This window comes from Oncorhynchus keta, chromosome 13 (assembly GCF_023373465.1).
Source record: "Oncorhynchus keta strain PuntledgeMale-10-30-2019 chromosome 13, Oket_V2, whole genome shotgun sequence".
In the NCBI taxonomy this organism is placed as follows: Eukaryota; Metazoa; Chordata; class Actinopteri; order Salmoniformes; family Salmonidae; genus Oncorhynchus; species Oncorhynchus keta.
The window spans coordinates 25,325,048-25,348,131 of record NC_068433.1 but is presented as its reverse complement, the minus strand read 5'-3'; the positions used below and the strand labels follow the sequence as shown (position 1 = coordinate 25,348,131).

The following is a 23,084-nucleotide window of genomic DNA, read 5'->3' as shown; positions in this document are numbered from 1 at the left end:
TGTGAAGGAAAGGATCCCACAACTTGAACTGTTTCTCTTCAGTTCTCCCAACAATCTAAATGTAAGGAATGTATTTAGTGTCACATGTTAGGAAGACTCTTAATAAAGTGCACAGATGGTGTCCTGTCCCCCTTCCTGTATGGTGTCACTGAGACACCCCCACGCAGCATGGACTCGGTGCCACTGTGCCAAAGGGCCTGTCTCCGCCATGGCCCCTCATTACAATGCAAAAGTCATCAGCAGCAACAATGACGGGGAAAAGGAGCGAAAACCTCACAGCTGCTCTCACACTTAATCTACTTAAAAACTGGCATCAATGTAAAACATGCAAATGTACAGTGGGGCTCGGGGAGACGGGGAGAGACGGCAGAAAAGGGAACTAATTCACGGCATAAAACCCTGTCAAGCCAGCCGAAATGAAATAGAAAAGTACTTCCCAGCCTCCCTCTCGCCTCGCACATTCCCAGTTCCCGCCTTCTCCATCGGACCTATAATTTGACTGCAAATTCATTTCCTCACGAGGCCTAATCTCCGGGCCTAGCCGCCGAACTCCCCTTTCCCTCTCTCGGCTAATTGAGTTTCCCTTCCGTAAAAGCACTAGTCCCATTAGCATGTTTGTTATCCTGGACTGGCTTCCTCTTTGTGCTGCAAAACACACTTTCAGCTGTAATTAAAGGTCTTGAAAAAAGTTTATTTCCTCTCTGAGTCACAGTGTCCTGTGAGTGACTTGCACTGAGACTCTCTAGGATTTGAGAATTTGAGAGCTGGATCCAATGAAAGGATTTGATTCCACAGAGCCGACATTTGCTAACAAAGCTAAGCTAATTCCTGGGCTATTCGCTCAGGGTCTCTTAATGACAAAATTAATTCTAACTTGAGAGTTAAAGCTGTAAAGGAAAAAATATATATATATTTCAACACAAAGAAAGACTTCCTCTTAGCTATATTGGTTATGGCAACCTCATAGACAATGTTTAGGGCCTGCCTTACAGTATCTCACAACTAGGCTCTGTGTCATACATTACATTAAAGTACACCGCTTAGCATATACACTCAGTAGCCGGTTTATTAGGTACACCCCGTTCACAAAAAATGGTTTGCTCTTACAGACAGTAGGCCATGGCCGTGGCTTGCTATATGATCAGGCAGACAGGCATCGAGGCATTCAGTTAGTGTTCAATTGAACGTTAGAATGGGACAAACTAGTGACCAAAGCAACTCTGAGCATGGTATGACTGTCCGTGCCAGGTGCACTGGTTCCATTATCTCAGAAACGGCTGGCCTCCTGGGTTTTTCATGCACAACAGTGTCTAGGATTTACTGAGAATGGTGCAACAAACATAAAACATCCAGTCAGCTGCAGGGAGAATAGCAAGAATCAAGCAAGCTAACATGTGGCCCACAAACAGGCAAATAACGGTGCAGTACAACATTGGTGTGCAGAACGATATGGCACAGCACACAACTCGTTGATCCTTGTCACGGATGGGCTACTGCAACAGATGACCACACCAGGTTCAAATCCTATCAGCTAAAAACAAGAAGAATCTACTCCAGTGGGCACGCGATCACCAACACAGGACAACTGAGAAGTGGAAAAACATTGCCTGGTCCAACGAATCCGGTTCCTGGTGTCAACGGTACAGGCTGGTGGCGGTGGTGTAATGGTGTGGCGAATGTTTTTCTGGCACACTTTAGGTCCCTTGATACCAATTGAGCAACGTTTCCATACCCCGTAGAATTCAGGCTGTTCTGGAGGCATAGCAGGGTCCGACCCAGTACTAGATGGTTGTGCCTAATAAACTGGCCACGGAGTGTAGAGAAGGTGGTGTGAGGGTGATAGGGTATGTAGTCAAGAGCAAGAGTCTAGCTGTCCAAGGTTAATGTCTCACATTTCCACAGTGGCCAGTCAGTCTCTTCCAGTAGGGTGTCATGTCAATGGCATGGATGCGTCTTCTACGGTCATATGTTGAGGATCCTTTGGCTTGGTTAATGTCACATGCATGACTCAAATCAAATCAAATCAACATCAAATCAAATCAAATGTTATTTGTCACATACACATGGTTAGCAGATGTTAATGCGAGTGTAGCGAAATGCTTGTACTTCTAGTTCCGACAATGCAGTGATAACCAACAAGTAATCTAACTAACAATTCCAAAACTACTGTCTTATACACAGTGTAAGGGGATAAAGAATATGTACATAAGGATATATGAATGAGTGATGGTACAGGGCAGCATACAGTAGATGGTATCGAGTACAGTATATACATATGAGATGAGTATGTAGACAAAGTAAACAAAGTGGCATAGTTAAAGTGGGTAGTGATACATGTATTACATAAGGATGCAGTCGATGATATAGAGTACAGTATATACGTATGCATATGAGATGAATAATGTAGGGTAAGTAACATTATATAAGGTAGAATTGTTTAAAGTGGCTAGTGATATATTTACATAATTTCCCATCAATTCCCATTATTAAAGTGGCTGGAGTTGGGTCAGTGTCAATGTCAGTGTGTTGGCAGCAGCCACTCAATGTTAGTGGTGGCTGTTTAACAGTCTGATGGCCTTGAGATAGAAGCTGTTTTTCAGTCTCTCGGTCCCAGCTTTGATGCACCTGTACTGACCTCGCCTTCTGGATGATAGCGGGGTGAACAGGCAGTGGCTCAGGTGGTTGATGTCCTTGATGATCTTTATGGCCTTCCTGTAACATCGGGTGGTGTAGGTGTCCTGGAGGGCAGGTAGTTTGCCCCCGGTGATGCGTTGTGCAGACCTCACTACCCTCTGGAGAGCCTTACGGTTGAGGGCGGAGCAGTTGCCGTACCAGGCGGTGATACAGCCCGCCAGGATGCTCTCGATTGTGCATCTGTTGAAGTTTGTGAGTGCTTTTGGTGACAAGCCGAATTTATTCAGCCTCCTAAGGTTGAAGAGGCGCTGCTGCGCCTTCTTCACGACGCTGTCAGTGTGAGTGGACCAATTCAGTTTGTCTGTGATGTGTATGCCGAGGAACTTAAAACTTGCTACCCTCTCCACTACTGTTCCATCGATGTGGATAGGGAGGTTTTCCCTCTGCTGTTTCCTGAAGTCCACAATCATCTCCTTAGTTTTGTTGACGTTGAGTGTGAGGTTATTTTCCTGACACCACACTCCGAGGGCCCTCACCTCCTCCCTGTAGGCCGTCTCGTCGTTGTTGGTAATCAAGCCTACCACTGTTGTGTCGTCCGCAAACTTGATGATTGAGTTGGAGGCGTGCGTGGCCACGCAGTCGTGGCTGAACAGGGAGTACAGGAGAGGGCTCAGAACGCACCCTTGTGGGGCCCCCGTGTTGAGGATCAGCGGGGAGGAGATGGTTGCCTACCCTCACCACCTGGGGGCAGCCCGTCAGGAAGTCCAGTACCCAGTTGCACAGGGCGGGGTCGAGACCCAGGGTCTCGAGCTTGATGACGAGGGGCGGTAGTCGTTTAGCTCAGTTACCTTAGCTTTCTTGGGAACAGGAACAATGGTGGCCCTCTTGAAGCATGTGGGATCAGCAGACTGGTATAGGGATTGATTGAATATGTCCGTAAACACACCGGCCAGCTGGTCTGCGCATGCTCTGAGGGCGCGGCTGGGGATGCCGTCTGGGCCTGCAGCCTTGCGAGGGTTAACACGTTTAAATGTCTTACTCACCTCGGCTGCAGTGAAGGAGAGGCCGCATGTTTTCGTTTCGAACTTCAGACCTTCTCAGGAACATAAATTCAGATCTTGGCTGTTGCTGTGCACTCAAACCTGTTTTAATCATACATGACCGTAAAATACCCATCCACGATTAAAAGAAGGTTTGAGTGCACAGCAACGGCCAAGATCTGAATTTATGTTCCTGAGAAGGTCTGAAGTCATGCATGTGGCATTAACCCTGACAAGCCAAAGGATCCTCAACATGTGCTTGAACTGTATTTGTAGCCAATTATGCTGCTCTTGCATTTGAACAGAATAGTGACTCATTAACTGTTGTCCCACTGAATACATACTGGATGTCAAACTTGACAGATATATGCTCTCTGTGCATTGATAAAGGGTGTCCATACTGAATAGAACAGTGACTAATGAGCTGTTGTCTTACCTCTGGTGTGGCTTGGTCCTCTCTTGCGTCCTGTGGAGGAGCTGTGTGTGACATGTTGAAAGTGGCCGATCTCCATGGTCGTGTTAGGACGGAAACTCTCCTTAAACCGCTGCATCAATGCCTCGACCGTCTCCTGCTTGGGGTCAAGGGCTGGAGGGGGACAAAGCCATGAGATGTGAGATGTGTTAAAAGTTTTCACATTTCAAAAGGGTGGATACAAAGCGTGAGAAACAGATGTTGTAGATGCAAACAGGGAAGATAAAAGCAAACAAACACATTTGAATGAGATCAGGTCAATGAAAACACTTTGTTCAGTAGTTTCCTCAACTTTCGTTTGTTTACTGGCTATGACTGAGGGCATTAACGTGCAAAATATTTGGAATTCAATGGTATACATCTGGGTAGTTACAATGTAAATTTCAAAGCCTAGTCACAGCAGATCAATTGGGCCTTATTCAATGGGCTTCCCCTCGCCGCTCTGTCGAACACTTCAGTCATCCTAGTTCAAACTCTGAAAAAATAACCGTCTTTGAATGTTGTCAAGTTTGGCACGAAGAAGCAGTTGTTTTGTCATTCACGGCTGAAAAAGAAAATACCTCAGAAGCTTTGCCCTTTTTCAAAGTGTGTATCACCGCTGAATCAGGCTGCTGTAAGAGGCAAAGCACAACGGACTACAGATGAGAAAAGTTCGACAAGCATCTTTCCAGTTAATCTTTCAAAATAGAGCACTCCAGTTTACAATGGGTAATGGCATGGTTTGCATAGCCCCCCTTTGAAAATCAATATGAGATGGAGCAAGTGTGGATTGCAGTGTGGCCCAGGCACATTTTTACTTTTCTTCTACTAGGCAGAAAATCGCCAAACCACGGGGGACTTGTATGACCCATCTAAACATGTTCTGCCCCATTTGTGCCACAGAGACAAAAAATGAGAGAGAATACTATTTCCGTTGTTTCCTCGGCACCAAAAAAAATCATAAAACGATCACTAAAAAAACACAGAAGGAAGCGACTATTTATCTAGCGCCTCAATTACCAAGCGGTGTGCTGTTCCCTGATGGTTCACAATGCATCAAGAGTTCAATTAAAGTGAGATATGTAGACCTGAGAGTCTCTCGGAGGAACGATGATACGTCTGGACAAGGGCTATTTACTCCAGTGCAGTGTGTGCAGGAGCGGAGCAGCCCAAAGTAAGCGACAGAGAGGGAGATCGGAGATGGATGTGGCCCGGCTCACAGCGGTATAGCCCACTCCACAGACAGGGTCATTTCTCAACCTCCCCCACTCTGTCAGTCTGTCTCTCAGGTGTGCTCACATCATGAATTATTATCATACATCACTTTGCCGGGGACGCTCAGGGAATGCCAATGAGACTGTAAAATGGAGTGCTAAAATAAAAAGTTGTAGAATAAAAGTCAAATCACGTGAGAATTTGAAGTTATGATGAAGTTAGATATTATGTTTCCTTACTTGTAGTACAATGGAAACACTGTTACATGAATGTGTATGGTTCAGTTAGTTTGTATAAGCTGACATTGTAATTTGCTTCCTCAATAAGACAAGACTATGAACTGTCTTATTGGTTTCGAAGTGTCTTATTGGTTTGAAAGTATTTTTTTAAAAGTCATATGGACTTGTATTATATAATATGAAACAGGATACCATTGTCCTTTAAAAGTACTTTTAAAACACATTTTACAGTTTCATTGCATGAAAATGATTTAATATGTGCGTTCTAATATTAATTAAAAACAAATCATATCTTGCTTTGCTCTATGTTTTCCAGTTAGATGTGCTAAAACATCATCAGAATGTGATCATGACTTTAATACAATACATTTTCTCATAACAATAAAACTGCCTGGCCTTTCAGCCTATAAGTAGCCACTAGAGAATGTTGCCGGGCGCCTCCTTCAGCATACACATCCGATGCAAATCAACCCACAAGGTGTGCAAACATAAGCACCAAGGTTTGATAAATATTGCACAAACAATGGTAAAGGATGAATTGCATTAATACATATTTGTGGAGCTATATCAATTTCAAAATCTAACAATAGTGTTTTCTTCAGGTAGAAAGGGTGTTTTGTATAATTTTGTATCATTCTACAAAGTCCTCGAGAAAAACATAATCCTATTTTCGTTTCCCTTACAATAAAAAATGACAGTGTAATCCATTTGATCAACTTTATTTGTAGATGTCATTAGTAATAGTGTTAGTAATTAAAACAGTTACAGCTTCTGACAAAGCAGAAACGAAAAGTGTAATAATAATATAACCAGTCAGGTGAAATGATTTGCCGTATTCCTGAACAAAAGCGCCAGCGCATCAACAATTGTAACGGATCAATTGCATGAAGAAATAATTGTAGAAATATATCCATGGCAAGAAATAAAAACAGTAATTTGTTGATTGTATCGGTCTCTGTATTGTGCCCTTATGCATGAATTAATCACGTCTTCTCTTTATGCTTTGGGTCCACAGTCAGCACACAGCTTCGGGGCTTTGCGTGAGCAAGCCACACAAACAAATCGGTTCCACTGTACAGTTTTCTTTGGCCTTGTTCGGTGTGCACCTGCCGACTTGACATTGTGTCGTCTTTTTCCTGAGTTGAAGCTGTGGTGCGTGGGGAAGAGGGAGAGTAGGAGGCGCTTCTGCCCTGGATACCTAAATGACTCCAAATCCATACTCGTTCTGCCGTATGCCCCACGGACATACAAGAGTGCAATAAATGCTTTGAGTTCATCCATAGACATGTCCCACGTACTGTTTCTTTTTCTGTGTGGATGAGCGACAGTACAATCTCTGATGTGCTACAACATCTGCATGTCACATAAACAAAGATAACTGTAGAGTATGCTGGCAATTTGTCTCTCTGCGTTAGCTGTAGAACCTGCTCTCTCATTACACTATTGTCCTAAATACAATCATCCTCCTTACCCTCATTATTCAGATCATTGAAATTCAATCCCCCCCTTCACCCACCTCCTCATCATTCAATTCATTCAAATTAAATTGTGAAGTCTCATGCACAATTATCTGTTTCTATCTGGTTCCTTTCGCCCATACACCCATTGACGACATTCATTCAGTGAGGAGAGAGATGAATTAACGCCTGGGTACCAATGCACTTCGGCTCATATAAAATCAAATATTATTTGTCAAGCTCAAGCGCCAAATACAACAGGTGTAGTAGACCTTACAGTGAAACACTTACTTACAAGCCCAACTTCTTCGGGGTCGGTGTCCCGTCCACGGGACTGTTGAGCTAACATAGGGTAATGCAATTAGCATGACAATTTCCCAGGACATAGACATATCTGGTATTGGCAGAAAGCTTAAATTCTTGTTAATCTAACTGCACTGTCCAATTTACAGTAGCTATTACAATTAAAGAATACCATGATATAATTTGAGAAGAGTACACAGTTTTAAACATGAAAAGTTATTAATTAGGCACATTTGGGCAGTCCTGATACAACATTTTGAACAGAAATACAATGTTTCATTGGATCAGTCTAAAACTTTGCACATACACTGCTGCCATCCAGTGGCCAAAATCTAAATTGCAACTGGGCTGGAATAATACATTATGGCCCTTCTCTTGCATTTCAAAGAGGATGAAACAAAAAAATATACAAAATAAAGTTTTTTTTCTTTATAGTATCTTTTACCAGATCTATTGTGTTAAATTATCCTACATTGCATTCACATTCCCACAGCCTTCAAAGTGTTTGGGTATGTCATTTTAGGCAAACATTTAAAAAAGGGGCGGATCCCTATTAACCAACGAGGCAGTTTTAAGAAAATCCCTAAAAAAGTAAGAGACAAGAATAATAAATAATTAAAGAGCAGCAGTAAATAACAATAGCGGGGATATATACAGGGGGTCAATGTGTCAATGTGTGGCGGACACCGGTGTACATGTAGGTAAGTGGCTATGCATAGATAATAACAGAGAGTAGCAGCAGCGTGGGGGGCAATGCAAATAGTCTGGGTAGCCATTTGATTAGGTGTTCAGGAGTCTTATGGCTTGGGGGTAGAAGCTGTTTAGAAGACTCTTGGACCTAGACTTGGTGCTCCGGAACCACTTGCCGTGCGGTTGCAGAGAGAACAGTCTATGATAAGGGTGGCTGGAGTATTTGACAATTTTTGGATTTTCCTCTGACACCACCTGGTATAAAGGTCCTGGATGGCAGGAAGCTTGGCCGCAGTAATGTTCTGGGCCGTACGCACTACCCTCTGTAGTGCCTTGCAGTCAGAGGCCGAGCAGTTGCCATACCAGGCAGTGATGTAACCCGTCAGGATGCTCTTGATGGTGCAGCTGTAAAACCTTTTGAGGATCTGAGGACCCATGCCAAATCGTTTCAGTCTCCTGAGGGAGAATAGACTTTTGTTGTGGCCTCTTCATGACTATCTTGGTGTGCTTGGACCATGTTTGTTTGTTGGTGATGTGGACGCCAAGGAATTTGAAGCTCTCAACCTGTTCCACTACAGCCCCGTCGATGAGAATGGAGGCATGCTCGGTCCTCCTTTTCCTGTAATCTACAATCATCTCCTTTGTATTGATCACATTGAGGGAGAGGTTGTTGTCCTTGCGCCACACAGTCATGTCTCTGACCTTCTCCATATAGGCTGTCTCATCGTTGTCGGTAATTGTGTCAGCAAACTTCATGATGGTGTTGGAATCGTGCCTAGCCGTGCAGTCATGAGTGAACAGGGAGTACAGGAGGGGACTGAGCACCCACCCCTGAGGGGCCCCCATGTTGAGGATCAGCGGGGCGGATGTGTTGTTACCTACACCAACCACCTGGGAGGCAGTCCATCAGGAAGTCAAGAATCCAGTTGCCGAGGGAGGTGTTTATAGTCCCAGGGTTCTTAGCTTAGTGATGAGCTTTGAGGGCACTATGGTGTTGAATGCTAAGCTGTAGTCAATGAATAGCATTCTCACATAGGTGTTCCTTTTTGCTAGAGACGTGAGTGCTACAGGTTGGTAGTCATTTATGCAGGTTACCTTAGTGTTCTTGGGCACGGGGACTAAGGTGGCCTGCTTGAAACATGTTGGTATTACAGACTCAGACAGGGAGTGGTTGAAAATGTAAGTGAAAATACTTGCCAGTTGGTCAACGCATGCTCGGTGCACACGTCCTTGTAATCAGTCTGGCCCAGCGTCCTTGTGTATGTTGACCTGTTTAAAGGTCTTACTCACATTGGCTGCGGAGAGAGTGATCATACAGTCATCAGGAACAGCTGATGCTCTCATGCATGTTTCACTGTTACTTGCCTCGAAGCGAGCATATAAGTTATTTAGCTAATCTGGTATACTCATGTCACTGGGCATCTCTCGTCTGTGCTTCACTTTGTAGTCTGTAATAGTTTGCAAGCCGGTGTTGTACAATTCAATGTTAGTCCTGTCCTGCATTGACACTTTGCCTGTTTGATGGTTCGTCGGATGGCATAGCGGTATTTCTTATAAGCTTCCTGTTTAGAGTCCCGCTCCTCGAATACAGCAGCTCTACCCTTTAGCTCAGCGCGAATGTTGCCTGTAATCCATGGCTTCTGGTTGGGGTATGTATGTACAGTCACTGTGAGTCGATATAGTTATTGATAAAGCAAGTGACTGATGTGGTGTACTCCTCAATGCCATCGGAAGAATCCCTGAACATATTCCAGTCTGCTAGCAAAACAGTCCTGTAGATTAGATGTGTGAAATATACTTTTTTGATGGTTTTACTGATTATAATGAGCTAATCCTAAACTATTTGCCAGCTATGTGTGGCGCCACGTTTGTTGACATTATACAATGCATTCTGGGTGTCACGTAAACGTCTGTCTGACCAAATGGTTCACTCATCTTTCGGGTAAACAGGGCTCCGGGCAGCCGAGCGGAAATGGAGGAAAACTCGCCTCCCTGCGGACCTGGCATCCTTTAACTCCCTCCTCTCTACATTTTCCTCCTCTGTCTCTGCTGCTAAAGCCATTTTCTACCACTCTAAATTCCAAGCATCTGCCTCTAACCCTAGGAAGCTCTTTGCCACCTTCTCCTCCCTCCTGAATCCTCCCCCCTCCCTCTCTGCAGATGACTTCGTCAACCATTTTGAAAAGAAGGTCGACGACATCCGATCCTCGTTTGCTAAGTCAAACGGCACCGCTGGTTCTGCTCACACTGCCCTACCCTGTGCTCTGACCTCTTTCTCCCCTCTCTCTCCAGATGAAATCTCGCGTCTTGTGACGGCCGGCCGCCCAACAACCTGCCCGCTTGACCCTATCCCCTCCTCTCTTCTCCAGACCATTTCCGGAGACCTTCTCCCTTACCTCACCTCGCTCATCAACTCATCCCTGACCGCTGGCTACGTCCCTTCCGTCTTCAAGAGAGCGAGAGTTGCACCCCTTCTGAAAAAACCTACACTCGATCCCTCCGATGTCAACAACTACAGACCAGTATCCCTTCTTTCTTTTCTCTCCAAAACTCTTGAACGTGCCGTCCTTGGCCAGCTCTCCCGCTATCTCTCTCTCTGAATGACCTTCTTGATCCAAATCAGTCAGGTTTCAAGACTAGTCATTCAACTGAGACTGCTCTTCTCTGTATCACGGAGGTGCTCCGCACTGCTAAAGCTAACTCTCTCTCCTCTGCTCTCATCCTTCTAGACCTATCGGCTGCCTTCGATACTGTGAACCATCAGATCCTCCTCTCCACCCTCTCCGAGTTGGGCATCTCCGGCGCGGCCCACGCTTGTGACAGGTCGCTCCTACCAGGTGGCGTGGCGAGAATCTGTCTCCTCACCACGCGCTCTCACCATTGGTGTCCCCCAGGGCTCTGTTCTAGGCCCTCTCCTATTCTCGCTATACACCAAGTCACTTGGCTCTGTCATAACCTCACATGGTCTCTCCTATCATTGCTATGCAGACGACACACAATTAATCTTCTCCTTTCCCCCTTCTGATGACCAGGTGGCGAATCGCATCTCTGCATGTCTGGCAGACATATCAGTGTGGATGACGGATCACCACCTCAAGCTGAACCTCGGCAAGACGGAGCTGCTCTTCCTCCCGGGGAAGGACTGCCCGTTCCATGATCTCGCCATCACGGTAGACAACTCCATTGTGTCCTCCTCCCAGAGCGGTAAGAACCTTGGCGTGATCCTGGACAACACCTTGTCGTTCTCAACTAACATCAAGGCGGTGGCCCGTTCCTGTAGGTTCATGCTCTACAACATCCGCAGAGTACGACCCTGCCTCACACAGGAAGCGGCGCAGGTCCTAATCCAGGCACTTGTCATCTCCCGTCTGGATTACTGCAACTCGCTGTTGGCTGGGCTCCCTGCCTGTGCCATTAAACCCCTACAACTCATCCAGAACGCCGCAGCCCGTCTGGTGTTCAACCTTCCCAAGTTCTCTCACGTCACCCCGCTCCTCCGCTCTCTCCACTGGCTTCCAGTTGAAGCTCGCATCCGCTACAAGACCATGGTGCTTGCCTACGGAGCTGTGAGGGGAACGGCACCTCAGTACCTCCAGGCTCTGATCAGGCCCTACACCCAAACAAGGGCACTGCGTTCATCCACCTCTGGCCTGCTCGCCTCCCTACTACTGAGTAAGTACAGTTCCCGCTCAGCCCAGTCAAAACTGTTCGCTGCTCTGGCCCCCCAATGGTGGAACAAACTCCCTCACAACGCCAGGACAGCGGAGTCAATCACCACCTTCCGGAGACACCTGAAACCCCACCTCTTTAAGGAATACCTAGGATAGGATAAGTAATCCTTCTCACCCCCCCCTTTAAGATTTAGATGCACTATTGTAAAGTGACTGTTCTACTGGATGTCATAGGGTGAATGCACCAATTTGTAAGTCGCTCTGGATAAGAGCGTCTGCTAAATGACTTAAATGTAATGTAAATGTAACTTCCGGAAGTGAATGAAGGGAAGTTAATGATTGCAGACGACACCCACTTCAACATACATACTTCAAACAGACCAAAAGCATCTTGTCTCCTGTTATTATCTTTGGTTGACGCGAAAAACAAACATGGCGGTGCGCGCAAACTACCCATCGTAGGATTACTTGTGATTTCTAGAAAGTGTTTTACTCAATTATGTCAATGTTGAACAATGTTGCGCTTACCCGTGATGTGATGAATTATAAATAGTAATTGCTATTATGTAATTAATATTGTGGTTTCTGTCAGCCGAAAGTTAACTAAATCTGTCCGCATGTGTTATGTCAATATTTCCTCAGTTAGAGGTAGGTCTAATGTAGTTCATACTTTCAGGTTTGATGATTGTATATGCTGTTGCTAGTTCTGTGAATGTCTGAACATTGCATTCAAAAAGAAACTTGTCAAATTCAGGACATAACTTTGTAAGGACTGTGTTCACGCAAAATTATTTTGTGAAAAAACAGTGTGGCCAGCTCATATGCTGACTGTTGCGTTAATCAAAACTGGACTTTCGAAATAAGCGATCTAATCAAACCAATTTGAGCGTAAGCTGCAGGGACCACTGTAGAATGATCACACCTGTTTGTTGGTACGTGAGAAAAGGTTCAACAGTGGCCAAACACACAACACAGTAGAGTATGCCCTCTGCCCTTTAAAGAAGGGGTGAAAAACACACTACCCTATGCACCATGTCCTTTACTCATGCCCACTTCTTAAACAAGAAGTGATGTAGCCATAAAGCCAACAGCTCACTCCTTCACGTCCACTTAAACACATAATGTACGAACTTGGCATGTTGAAACCCCAGCGGGGGGTTCCGTGAGCCTGGGAAGGCTCCATGAGATGGCTCATCTAATGATAGTGAGACGCTGTATACAAAGAGCTAGCCAGCTAGCAAGCATGCTACGCTACGGCAGTAAATGTACTGAGAATTCCCCATTGGGTATTTGATGGTGCGCTAGGCTAATCCACGGGCCTCAGCTCAGCAAACAAAAACACAGGGTGGGCCGGGAGGGCAGCAACCACTTAAGCCCTGACTGAGGAGCGGCTCCCTGCCTGGCTGCATGATAGGAGGTTAACTAGGGCCATGCATATTGCATGGGCCCTGGGCGCTCTCTTTGTTCTATCAGGGAGGCGGAGATGCTATCCCAAACAGGCACGGAGAGGCCCTGTGACGCACTCCATCAAACACACATCGCTTGTCTCTTTAGTGTGTTCGACAAATACTGACCTCTCTCTCTCTCACACACACACACACACACACACACACACACACACACACACACACACACACACACACACACACACACACACACACTTTGAATGGCTATTGATTATTGTCTTCTAAATGCAATCTTGTCTGTCTCTGTAGAAAGATATCATCCGAAGAGGGAAAGATGCATGGTGTCCATTTATAATGATGTTGCTTTTTTATCTTTGCCATTATATTACAGCTAGGAATTGTTGAAACCAACAGTCAGTACAGGTTTTTAATCATACCAAAACACAAAGCTAAGAATGGTTTTCAGCACAAAACAAAAATATAATAAAAAAAGTTCAACAATCAGGAATACAATTTCCTTTCTCCCTGAAAATGGTTGCTTAAATTGAAGAGAACAGGCTCGTTCTAATGACTGAAGCGGAAATAAGTGCAATGGTAACAAACATTTCAAACACATGGTTCCATCTGCGCCGTTCCGGCCATTATTATGAGCCGTCCTCCCCTCAGCAGCCTCCTGTGAGATGCAGGTAAGGGACAGCTTATTGCAGCTAGCAGAATATGGAGGACATAAAAGATTACAGTACCTGATGTAACAGCTAGCAAAAGCACTAGGCTCTCAGAATAAAATCCCCTTTTCCTTTACTTATAATACTTTCCTTTCCTTAGGACACTGTTGAAGGTACTTCTGGGACTGAGGGTCTTTCTCTCCACTGAAAGCCCAAGTTTGCTTCTCACTTACAGCTCAATACAAGCCAGCATCTGCCTTATCTCCCCTAGTCCCTTATCTGCAGCGACAGTGGGTTAACAGTGTGTTAGAAGCATTGGACACAACCACTAGCGCAGTGCCCTGTCCCATGAGATCTCAGTGGGTTCACACCTCCCAGCACCAGAACATAACCTTATGGAAAGGCACAAACAACAGTGAGTGAGTGAATGAGTGAGTGAGAATGTGAATGCTAGAGTGTGTTTGATTCACGGAGTGTTGATGGCTGGTGAATCCATTCTGTGCTTGGCTGCACTTTCAGCTCCCTTCAATCTTCACTCTAGACAATACACAGTGATTACAGCTCTGGGCCCGAAGCCTTAGCTTCTCTACTGCCAGACACAACAATGTGTTTGTTTGAGTGTGTGCAAGTATGAGACTTTATGTGTATGTTTGTTGTCGAACCGGCTCAACCGGCTCAAAGCCTGTAACAAACAGGAAGACAACATGGAGATATGGAATAACAAAAAAATATTTATTCATTGAAGTAACCTATATACAATTAAACAATGGTGTATTAGTCAGTAATCAGTAGTGTACGTGAATGGTTGCGTGTATAGATGTGATAATGAGGAGTGTTGAAAGACACCAAAACAAACAAACTGGTCACAAAAATGCCACATCCAAAATCAAACAGTGTGTCTGCATGGAGAGAGTCTCCTCAATGAATGGGGAAGAGGTGTATTTATCCCGGGACACACCTGTGCCCAGGTGTGTCCCATTTCGCTGACGACTCTCTCGGCTCCTCCCACCGACATCCTAATAAGGAAAACAAGAGCAAAGTATGTGTGCATCGGCCTGAAACCAGCCAGGGGAGTCAGAATTCTATTGGGTCTTCGTTGGCATGACACTGGCCCTCAGTGGGCTCTCACATTCAATGTCTGCTAAGGAGTGCGGAACAATGAGCAGGTGAAGGGGATTTACTTCAAGTGGCCGCTCAACACCTCAAACAACCATCTCTATTTCCTTCCCTTCTCTCTCTCCCTCCCTGCCGTATCTCCCCTCTTCCTCAGCCCTCCCTCCAGATCTCATCAGTGAGAAATCGATTGATACAGAAAGGGAAAAAGAAAGAAGGAGAAAGAGTGAGGAGGAATAAGGAAGGGAGATCAGTGGTCTCTACTCTCCAGTGGGGACATGGTGGACACTGTCCTTATTCAAAGTTCACCACGACTACATGCACACACTGGGTAGCTAGGTCCGAGTACAGTAACACCGGAGAAGGCCTGCAAACAAGAAATCTGTCTGTCAGGCAATGCATCGTTCAGGTCTATGCCAATGACCCCGCTGTAAGATTGTTATGCTAAAACGGAGTCACAATATATCCATTCACAATGAGATGTCGTACAGATGTCCAGACACATTTGCTCAAGAATTCAGGTGCGTTTCGCTGCTAAGAACCCAGGCAAAAGCACTGTGAGTTTGGACTTCGGAGAAACAAACCAAATCAAACAAGAGCCATACAAATTCACAGTGCTGGATGTATCCATGAGGGAGATGTGTTTTTCTTAAGATCCTACAAATCCCTGATGCTTTAGTCTAGAGTCACTCCACAGGGAGGAGAAAGGCTGCGAGCTCGATGATTCGACTCCCTCTCCCTCTTTTTTTCAGCCCTTTTTCTCTCCCCGTACATCGTCCATCTTTCTCCATCTCCCCCTCCCTCCCACCCTTCCTTCTCTCTCTCCCCCCCTCCTCACACTCACTCCCACTTTCCCTGTCTGGCTGAGGGATTGAAAGGGAGGGAGATAAATGGAAGGGAAATGGGAATACACCCCAGCTCCGATTCCCTCTGTGATTTACTCAATTTGCCATTGTTTCAGGATGAGTCTGGAGGGGGTCTGCACCCTGGGATGGCACAGCCATGACAGTGCTGCCTCTGGGAGAGTGACGAGAGAGAATGAAGAGAAGAGGGAAAATGGTGAGAAGAGAGAGATTAATGAAAAGAGAGTGTGGTGGTGGGGGGGGACTGCGAATTGGAGAAGTGGGAAAAGGGGTTGAGGGGAACAGGGGACAGGGGAGGGGAAGACAGACAGAGATTAGAGCAAAAGGAAGGGGGAGATAGAGAAGAGAAGAAAGCAACATGAGAGAGAAAGAGGAGATGGAGAATGAACACGGGGGGAGAGGAAACCATAGAGAGACAGGAGAAGATAGAGGGAAGAAAGGTGAGATCAGGGGGAGAACAGATCAAGAGGGAAAAGGATGGAGAGAAGAGATCGAGAACGGGGAGAGAAAAAAACTAAAAACAAAGTTGTGCATAGAGGGAGGAGAAGAGAGCACAAAAATCATCAAACACGACCAGCATGGACATTTATTGGTGTTCTGAAGCTTTTAGGGAATGAACCATTGCACATCCCACTGCTATGATGAAAGCTGTGTTTCTAAAAGTCAGCTGGAACTCGATGTAAAAGATCGAATCCGATCTCTCAAATTATGAGTATTTTGTATATACTAATTGGACTATTTATAAGCAAACATGGTACCTGCCATGGCTGTCCTACCTCCTGCAGAAAACACCCACCAGGCAAACATAAATTGAAAACAACACTGTGTCCATGTTATTTCCCCATATTTAATCAACATAACCCCACTGTCTTTACATGGCTTTTTGATTGAATTTGTACGTAGACAGTTTTTGTCTCAATTCAACAGGGTTTCCATTATGGTTTACGTTTGCTGACGATTCAATCAAATACCAATCAGAATTGGACATTGATCTGACGCCTGCTCAGTAAAAATGTCCCCCTTAAGGGATGTTAAGAAGGACCCACTAATCACTCGTCAAGCTTATAGAAAACAAACTAACTAATTCAAACTACCTCACAGAGCATCCAGATGTTTCTATTAGTCCTGCCTTGTGTACTGCAGGCCTGTTGGGTTATTGGGTTGATACACACACTCCATGGGTCCACTGGGGTCTGCCCGACAACGTACACAATTCTTTCTGCACCCCACACTTAACTATCTATCCCTGTTGATGGACAGAAAACCCTAGAGGGTATGCTGTATGTGTTTTTCACATGTAGGACAACTGTAAAGAAATCTCCCCTTGCCCTCTTGCTTATGCAGAAAAGCATTGGCTGTGCTACAGGCTGTGTAACACAAAGTGGGGAGGAAAAGAGGTACCTATCTTCACTCTTTGAAGAAACTCAAATGAGGAGGAAAATAAAAATGGATAGAATGAAGAGCACCAAATTGGTCCAATTGAAACTTTTCTGTAGCCTTTCGCTCCCTCCAGATGATGTGCAGGCAGAGAGAGAGCGAGAGAGATGGTTGTGATTGTTTTCAATGCCCCATCTTCCCATCCACCTCCTGTTTCATGCACTTCTCTGTGCAAGTATTCCCCCCTGTAATGATCGGCAGGAGCTTTAGAACAGAATTACTAAGACATCCAGGGAAAGGACTGTTGTTTGAGGAATACCAAGCCACAGACACAAACACACATGCACACGCATACACACACTCTTTCTTCTCCTAAAGACTTTCTCTCCCGTGTGCTTGTACTTATTTAGACATTTCTGTAATTTCCTGCTTCTTGAGAGTGTGTAATGTGCCAGCTTCAGAGTCAAACAATTTCCTTTTGACTAGCACCGCCTTCCTTTGTATTTCTAGCCTCTGCTGTTTGCCGAGGAGCAGAAAATAGGCTATCTATAGCCTCTTGCCACGGGCCTGAATGAAATATGAATGTGCTTCTTCTCCTGCCTGTGTGCCAGCTGAGGCGTTGCGGGTCACAGTCTGGTCTCACGCTGCTCTGAGAGAAGCCACGCCACAGCATTACTGCTGCAAATTGGCCAAGAGTGAAGATATACACCCGCGCAGCCAAACATATTTGAATATATTTACATTAATGTATCTAGTGTGATGACAACTGGAGGAGGGGAGGACAACTGGAGACTGCTGGAAATATTTATGGACACATTATGGCTACTTTGTGCATGTGTCTGCAAGAGGTAACCTGGCAACGAGGATCTATGTGTCACTCTTGGCAAGAGGAACTTGGCCCCAATGTGGAAGGCTTTAAACACTTTACAGCTAAAGAACAGACCAGATCTGTACACAAGCTGTGCAAGTAGACATTTGGTTCCCTAACATCTGTTATCAAGATGGATCTTCAATTTAAAACAATCTCCAGTTAAAAACCACCAGCATTATATCAGTCGATTCAGGGTTTTGAAAATGAAATCGCACTATAATGACTGCAGTATGTAACATAACATCAATCAAATGTTTTGCCTTCCTGTGGTTGGTTTCCTTTTGACTCGTGTTCTCCACCCTTCATGGAAATCCAAAGATTTCTTATCAGTGCATATGTGTTGAAGATCCATGCAAATAAATAATGATCTTCACCGCAAGTGAGGAGCAGTGAAATGAGATATGAGACCATCGGATGAACCTAGTCTATTTCCATGAAGTCGTGCCTAAAAAACGCTCATGGACTGTCCAACTGATGTGATCTGACAGCCTATGTGACCTTTACATCCCCTGAGACTTCAATTCCCAGCATTAATCAGTGACCTCACTTCCTCTGTGACCTTGGAAACACTAGATTGATCAGGTTTGGCACTGTGGAAGAAATTAAGGGCCATAAAATGTCATGAAGTCAGATTCTAGTTCTTAATGATACCTACTTAGTCTTATTATATTATTATTATATTACTTAGTCAATTGTTCGGATAAAAACAGTTCCAAGTTTATGTCCATGTCTAGCTACTGTAGCTCCCTTCTATCTGGCTAGTTTTAGAAGGGAATGAAGCCTGAAAAAAATCACCCCAACCATAACAGACAGCTAAAACAGCTAAGGACGGAGCTGCTTCTGGGTTGACAGCTCACACCCTGTCGTAAATTAAAGGAGAGAAGATCTATGGTGTCCCTCTCCAGTATTAACCAAAGAGTTGTCTATGTTAACAGACAGTCTTCCTGCCGAAACTCTAACAGGTTCTAGCGCAAATACTGTAAAAATATTCCTAACATAAGAATGTTCTATGAAGAAGATCTATGATAAAAACATCCTAAAGATTGATTCTATACATCATTTGACATGTTTCTACGAACTGTAATGGAACTTTTTGACTTTTCATCTGGACTAAGTGCCTGCACTTCTTGAATTTGGATTTGTGAACTAAACACGCAAAAAAAAGGAAGTATTTGGACATAAATGATGAACAAAACAAACATTTATTGTGGAACTGGGATTCCTGTGAGTGCATTACGATGAAGATCATCAAAGGTAAGTGAAATGCTATTTGCTATTTCTGACTTCTGTTGACTCCACAACATGGCGGGTATCTTATTATTGCATGGTGTGCTTTTTCCGTAAAGCTTTTTTGAAATCTGACACAGCGGTTGCATTAAGGAGAAGTATATCTTTAATTCCATGTATAACACTTGTATTTTCATCAACATTTAGGATGAGTATTTCTGGAAATTGATGTGGCTCTCTGCAAAATCAACGGATGTTTTGGAAGCAAAAAAACATTACTGAACATAACGCGCCAATTTAAACTGAGCTTTTTGGATATAAATATGAACTCTATTGAACAAAACATACTGTAACGGTTTTCTTCTGGTGAAAGAGAGGCGGACCAAAATGCAGCGTGGTGGTTATTCATGTTTTTAATAAAGACGACTATACATGAACAGACTAAACAAAACAAGAAAAGTGAAAACCTAAACAGTCCTATCTGGTGCAAACACAGAGACAGGAACAATCACCCACAAAACCCAACACAAAACAGGCTACCTAAATATGGTTCCCAATCAGAGACAATGACTAACACCTCCCTCTGATTGAGAACCATATCAGGCCAAACATAGAAATAGACAAACCAGACACACAACATAGAATGCCCACCCAGCTCACGTCCTGACCTAAAACAAGGAAAACACAAACAAGATGGACAAAACATACATAACATGAAGTGGTCCTGTAGCTCATGGATGGCGCTTGTAACGCCAGGGTAGTGGGTTCGATCCCGGGACCACCCATACATAGAATGTATGCACACATGACTGTTGTGTAAAACATGCTAAAGCATATATTTATTTATATTTAGTGTCATCTGATGAAGATCATCAAAGGTTAGTGATTAATTGTATCTCTATTTCTGCTTTTTGTGACTCCTCTCTTTGGCTGGAAAAATGGCTGTGTTTTTCTGTGACTTGGCGCTGACCTAACATAATCGCATGGTATGCTTTCGGCGTAAAGCCTATTTGAAATCAGACACTGTTGTAGGATTAACAACAAGTTTATCTTTAAAATTGTGTATAATACTTGTATGTTTGAGGAATTTTAATTTTGAGATTTCTGTTGTTTGAATTTGGCGCCCTGCACTTTCACTGGCTGTTGTCAAATTGATCCTGTTAATGGTATTTCAGCCGTAAGAAGTTAAAAAGTGTATACACTACAGGTATGAAGTCTCCATCCTTAACATTGTATATGAAATATGAACACTTATTAAAATATGTTTGTTAAGATAGGAATGTGATTTCAGGAGCCATAGGAGAATCTATCTCCTATAAACTGTGCAAGGTAGATAGTCACGCCCCAAGTAAGATCAGAGAGCGTGTCAGTCAGACGGAGGCGCCCCGGTCGGCCAGAGTGCATAAAAAGATTAGTAGAGAAATTAACTTCTTCGAGATAGGGGGCGCTCTTTTAATTTTTGGATAAAAAACGTTCCCGTTTTAAACAAGATATTTTGTCATGAAAATATGCTCGACTATGCATGTAATTGACAGCTTTGGAAAGAAAAAACTCTGACGTTTCCAAAACTGCAAAGATATTATCTGTGAGTGCCCCAGAACTAATGCTACAGGCGAAACCAAGATGAAGTTTCATACAGGAAATGCCCCAGATTCTGAAGGTGCTGTGTTCCAATGTCTCCTTATATGGCTGTGAATGCGCCAGGAATGAGCCTGCCCTTTCTGTCGTTTCTCCAAGGTGTCTGCAGCATTGTGACGTATTTGTAGGCATATCATTGGAAGATTGACCATAAGAGACTACATTTACCAGGTGTCCGCCCAGTGTCCTGTGTCGAAATTATTGCGTAATCTCTAGGTCCATGCGCGTTCCATTTCTTCAGAAGAGAAAGTCAACTGCCACGAAGGATTTATCATCGATAGATATGTGAAAAACACCTTGAGGATTGATTCTAAACATCGTTTGCCATGTTTCTGTCGATATTATGGAGTTAATTAGGAAAAAAGTTTGCGTTTTAATGACTTAATTTTATTTTATTTTATTTTTTTCTTACCCAAACGTGATGAAGAAAACGGAGCGATTTGTCAACACAAATAATATTTTTGTAAAAACTGAACATTTGCTATCTAACTCAGAGTCTCCTCATTGAAAACATCTGAAGTTCTTCAAAGGTAAATGATTTTATTTGAAAGCTTTTCTGGTTTTTGTGAAAATGTTGCATGCTGAATGCCAGGCATAATCCTATGCTAGGCTATCAATACTGTTACACAAATGCTTGTTTAGCTATGGTTCAAAAGCATATTTTGTAAATCTGAGATGACAGTGTTGTTAACAAAAGGCTAAGCTTGAGAGCAAATAGATTTATTTCATTTCATTTGCGATTTTCATGAATAGTTACGTTGCGTTATGCTAATGAGCTTGCGGATAGATTTACACAATCCTGGATACAGGTTTTTTTCGTAGCTAAACGAGACGCAGAAAACGGAGCGATTTGTCCTAGACAAATCATCTTTCAGGAAAAACTGAACATTTGCTATCTAACTGAGTCTCCTCATTGAAAACATCCGAAGTTCTTCAAAGGTAAATGATTTTACTTGAATGCTTTTCTGTTTTTTGTGAAAATGTTGCCTGCTGAATGCTAACGCTAAATGCTATCCTAAATGCTACGCTCGCTATCAATACTGTTACACAAATGCTTGTTTTGCTATGGTTGAGAAGCATATTTTGAAAATCTGAGATGACAGTGTTGTTAACAAAAGGCTAAGCTTGAGAGCTAGCATATTGATTTCATTTCATTTGCGATTTTCATGAATAGTTAACGTTGCGTTATGGTAATGGGCTTGAGGCTGTAGTCACGATCCCGGATCCGGGATGGCTCGACGCAAGAAGTAAAGCATTAGACCAGAAAAGCGTTGAGCGGTAGCTACACGTTTTAAATGTTTGGAACTTTGAAACTCAACACGAGGAGAAGAAAATAAACTCACCTCCCAGACCAGAGAGGCATGTAAGAGCTGCAGCTCACGTCCAGAGTGGTTTGAATCTTGAATATCAACACGAGGAAGAGGCGAGAATCACTGTATCCTACTACTCTCATCACCAATGGGAACCATCAACACGGCTGGCTTAGCTATCTTCTAGAGTGAACAACAGTCAAAGATGGGAAAGGGGAGACCCCTTTTGGACAATCAGAGCCATACAAGCATGCCACTGTTCCGACATAGATAAAAAGCAAACGAAGGCATTCACACATAACGTTAAATACATTCATGGTTTCTTGCTTCAAACGGGCAGAGGTTTGTGTGCAAAGTATATGATTGATGTGAGAATAGTTTCTAACGTGTATCAACGATAAGTGTCTCTCTTTTCTCTCTCTCCCTCTCCATGTAGTTGTGTAAAAAGCCACCATACTGTGTTAATCCACTAGGGACCTTTTTCCTCATGTATTAAGTGTGTATGTTTATTTTTAGCTAGTAAATAAATAATTAAACCAATTTGAGTAGTACGTAAGGCTGGGATAAATAAGTAAGGCTGGGATTTTTTCAGATCCAAGAAGGGTTTATGATTTAATACGTTGACCGTTTTATGGATGTGATAGGTGAAGACCTTTAGAGTTTAATTCGGGAGATGGTAACTCTTTAAACAACTGCTCTCGTGGTGCCCCAAGTGAGTTAATTGTTACATGATACATTTAAAATCAGGTAACAATTAAATATAGTTAGTTAATACGATAAATAACAGTTTATTGAGTAAAGTCAGACACCTGGGATTTGGTATCCATATTACAGTATAAATTCCTTTAGCCAGACAACATAGGGTGTTCCTCATATGGATGCCATACCATCAAGAACCCTCAAACTGAGTGGGA

General features: G+C 43.7%; 1 protein-coding gene across 4 annotated transcripts in view; it reads right to left on the bottom strand.

The window, feature by feature from the left end:
* Window positions 1–23,084, bottom strand: part of LOC118387540 (astrotactin-2-like) — a 396,009-nt gene that overhangs the window by 310,625 nt on the left and 62,300 nt on the right. For all 4 annotated transcript variants that reach the window (XM_052459839.1, XM_052459840.1, XM_052459841.1 and 1 more), the window contains exon 3: window positions 4,111–4,260. In XM_052459839.1, coding sequence (XP_052315799.1) covers window positions 4,111–4,260 — 150 coding nt within the window. The remainder of the gene's footprint in view (window positions 1–4,110; window positions 4,261–23,084) is intronic.